At 42.0% G+C, this 3,661-nt stretch overlaps 2 protein-coding genes across 2 annotated transcripts; one reads left to right on the top strand and one right to left on the bottom strand.

Annotated features, from left to right (window-relative positions):
• Window positions 1-804: 804 nt before the first annotated feature.
• On the top strand, window positions 805-1,053 carry CBG09144 (the record flags this gene model as incomplete). Its single annotated transcript, XM_045244482.1, has 1 exon — window positions 805-1,053. The coding sequence occupies one exon, from the start codon at window positions 805-807 to the stop codon at window positions 1,051-1,053; it is 249 nt and encodes an 82-aa protein (XP_045093937.1).
• Window positions 1,054-1,875: 822 nt separating this feature from the next.
• On the bottom strand, window positions 1,876-2,257 carry CBG26038 (the record flags this gene model as incomplete). The annotated part of the gene is made up of 2 exons (XM_045244481.1): window positions 1,876-2,001; window positions 2,051-2,257. 2 exons carry the CDS (start codon window positions 2,255-2,257, stop codon window positions 1,876-1,878), a joined length of 333 nt encoding a protein of 110 aa, XP_045098873.1.
• Window positions 2,258-3,661: the final 1,404 nt, after the last annotated feature.

Raw genomic sequence — 3,661 nt, 5'->3', positions numbered from 1 at the left:
GGTGCAATCGCAGCTGGTGGAGGTGGAATCGGAGGATCGTAGCTGGTGGAGGTGGAATCAGAGGATCGGAGCTGGTGGAGGTGGGACCGGAGGATTGGAGCTGGTCAAGGTGGAATCGGAGCTGATCAAGGTGCAATCGGAGCTGGTCGTGGTGCAATCGAAGCTGGTGTACGTGGAATCGGAGGATCGGAGCTGATGGAGGTGGAGTCGGAGGATCGGAACTGGTGGAGGTGGAATCGGAGGATCGTAGCTGGTGGAGGTGGAATCGGAGGATCGTAGCTGGTGGAGGTGAAACCGGAGGATTGGAGCTGGTCGAGGTGGAATCGGAGCCGGTCGAGGTGCAATCGAAGCTGGTGTAGGGGGAATCGGAGGATCGGAGCTGATGGAGGTGAAATCGGAGGATCGGAGCTGATGGAGGTGAAATCGGAGGATCGGAGCTGGTGGAGGTGGATTCGGAGGATCGGAGCTGGTGGAGGTGGATTCGGAGCTAGTGGAGGTGAAATCGGAGCTGGTGGAGGTGGGATCGGAGGATCGGAGCTGGTGGAGGTGGAATCGGAGCTGGTCGATGTAAAATCCGAGCTGGTGGAGGTGGATTCGGAGCTGGTGGAGGTGGAATCAGAGCTAGTAGAGGTGAAATCGGAGCTGGTGGAGGTGGGATCGGAGGATCGGAGCTGGTGGAGGTGGAATCGGAGCTGGTCGAGGTAAAATCCGAGCTGGTGGAGGTGGATTCGGAGCTGGTGGAGGTGGAATCAGAGCTAGTAGAGGTGAAATCGGGGCTGGTGGAGGTGGGATCGGAGCTGGTGGATGTGGATTCGGAGCTGGTGGAACCGGAGAATCGGAGCTGGTGTAGGTGGAATCGGAGCTGGTGGATGTGGATTCGGAGCTGGTGGATGTGGATTCGGAGCTGGTGGAGGTGGATTCGGAGCTGGTGGAGGTGGAACCGGAGCTGGTGCAGGTGGAAGCGGAGCTAGTGAAGGTGGAATCAGAGCTGGTCGAGGTGGAACCGGAGAATCGAAGCTGGTGGAGGTGGATTCGGAGGATCGGAGCTGGTAGAGGTGGATTCGGAGCTGGTGGGGGTAGAATCGGTGCTGATGGAGGTCGAATCGAAGGATCTGAGCTGGTGGATGTGGAATCGGAGCTGGTGAAGGTAGAATCGGAGACGGACCAAAAACGAAACCTACCATAACTTTCTTCAGATTCCATATTTTTGGACTAACAAAAGTAGGTATGTTAGAAAAACTTAAGACTACGAAATAATCCTATTTGGAATACTGTATCTCGTCTATGAGCAAAGTTGCAGTAAGCCAAATACCGATGGAGCTACTTTAACTTTGCTCATAGACAAGCTACAGTATTCTAAATAGAATAATTTTGTAGCTTGAGTTTTTTTTCTATTTTATCCATTTCAGTTGGTCCCGTCCGTTTCGGGCCCAATCTACAGTACCCTTCTCAAATAACGTCAGATGAGCAATACCACACCCATCTGCGAGTAGCTGGTATTACCCACTGAAAAGTACTATTGTTGTAAGACTTTCACCCAATTCATCTGGGTTACTGTAAGAGATACCGAATAATGGTCAACTGAAGAAATTCTTATCATATTATCACCGAAAAAACTTGGAAATCGCGAAATAAAAGGCAGCAACAAGGAGAGTTTGTATTGTAAAAACTTTCACAAAAAATTTTTTTAATTTCCTCAATATTCTTCTTCATCTGTCGCAGTGGCATCATAAACGACCAATGGCTCAAAACGATTCCCATTTTCCTCTTGTTCCATTTTCATAACTCTCGATTGATAGCAATGGAAAATTATGAAATGGATTAGAATACCTTAAAAGAATATTTTAAAAAATTTTTTTCCAGATATTATGTGAATCAGATACCGATGAAGTTCGCATAGATCGAGTACTCATCAGATCTTTGGATTTCGGCACTTTTTACGTAGAATCTGAGACCAAGGACAAATCCGGACCAGATGAGAGAGGAGAAGAGGAGAGTGAACTGGAATTTCGGGATTTCTAGGGTTTTCAGAAATCCTAGGTTTGCTTACCTCTGTAAAATAAAACACGGAGAGTGTGGCTTGAGTATTTCCAGCCATATAAGACATTAGGGCAAAATGGAAGGAAGCCAAGGCATGGAAGACTATGACCATCCAGAGTTCCGATGTGAAAATGAAGCTGAATGTTTGGAAAGTCAGATAGTAGGAAAACAGAATGAATAGAATTTTCCTTTTGTTGAGAGAAGATGAAGACGGCATTTTTCTGAAAAAAACTTACTTATTGATTTGAAACAGTTTATCTCGGTTCCTTGAAGCGGTAACTCAAAGAGCGCTTATCGGCGCTTAACTTTGAGCTCATTTATCTCGTTTCCTATAAAAGATATCAAAAAGTGATTCACTGATAAAATATTTATGATAATGTGATAAAAATTTTGTTAGTTAATTGCTTTTTATTATCTCATACAGGAATCGAGATGAAAGAGCTCAAAGTAGACTCTATGTAGGTGCCACTATACCTCTTACAGAAGCTGAGATAATTGAGCGAGCTCAAGCTTGAGGTGTAGGGTCATTCTTCTCGAAGAAGCGAGGGGCGCCAACTTTAAAGGCGCATATCTCAAAAACTATAAAACCTAGCTTAAATTCTAAAATTAATTAAATGTGTAAAATTTCATAATCTACATTTTTTCAGTTGGTTACTGTTTGATGGCTTTATTGGTTTTCGAGATATACACTATTAAATTTACTGCGCGCGAAGGCGATGGTTGGGCTTTTAAAGGCACATATCTCAAAAACTATGGAAGCTAGCTTAATTTTGAAAACTTAGAAAATACGTAAAATTTTATAATCTACATTTTTATAGTTGACCACTTTTTGATATCTCTTACAGGAATCGAGATAATTAGGCTTAATTGAGCTTAAGGTGAGCTGAAAAGCCAAAAAGGGACAACAGAACATTTATTTTTTCCACATCCCCATAACATTGGGTTATAGTCATTTATGTAAATCTTATGCTAATTTGTTTGTTAATTAGCTTCCCGTATTGATTAGATATGTTGATTTGTGAATTTTCAATTTTTTAAGCTGAAATAAAATAGGGAAATCGAAAAAAAAACTTTGTGAGCTTATTTTGTCCCTTTTCCACATAAAAACACGAGTGGAAAAGAAGATTTCCATGGAATTTCCATGGCAATCTGAAAATCTCCATAGACTTTTTTTGAGAAAAGAATGAAGAAAAACATGAAAATCCATGGGAATACGTTTTTTTTGAAATACAAAAACCTGGATGTTTGAACTATTCAAAGTAAAGGCTTCTGACAAGGGAAGGTTTTTCAGACAACGGTTGAGAATTTTCTCAAAATTTGTACAAAGGTACTTTCGAACATGCTGAATCCGAATCCAAAAATTTTTTACCCCGTTCTCAAAAGGAGCCGAAATATGGCCTCTGAAAGTGCTTTTAGTACTAAATTTTGGCCAAAAACATGCATTTTTCGAGGTTAAAAATTAGTTTTTCAGGATTTGCTTGAGTGCGATACTCATTTTTTAACATTGTTCTATCTTCTGAAACAGTTTGTGAACATTTTCAAAAAAAACTTTTTTTTTTGAAAATTTTGGAAAAAATCGCCATGGGGTCCCCACACTGCAAAAGTGATTTTTTGAAATTTT

This window comes from Caenorhabditis briggsae (assembly GCF_000004555.2).
Source record: "Caenorhabditis briggsae complete genome, chrIII, whole genome shotgun sequence".
Taxonomy (NCBI): domain Eukaryota; kingdom Metazoa; phylum Nematoda; class Chromadorea; order Rhabditida; family Rhabditidae; genus Caenorhabditis; species Caenorhabditis briggsae.
This window is presented reverse-complemented; position numbering and strand designations above follow the sequence as displayed.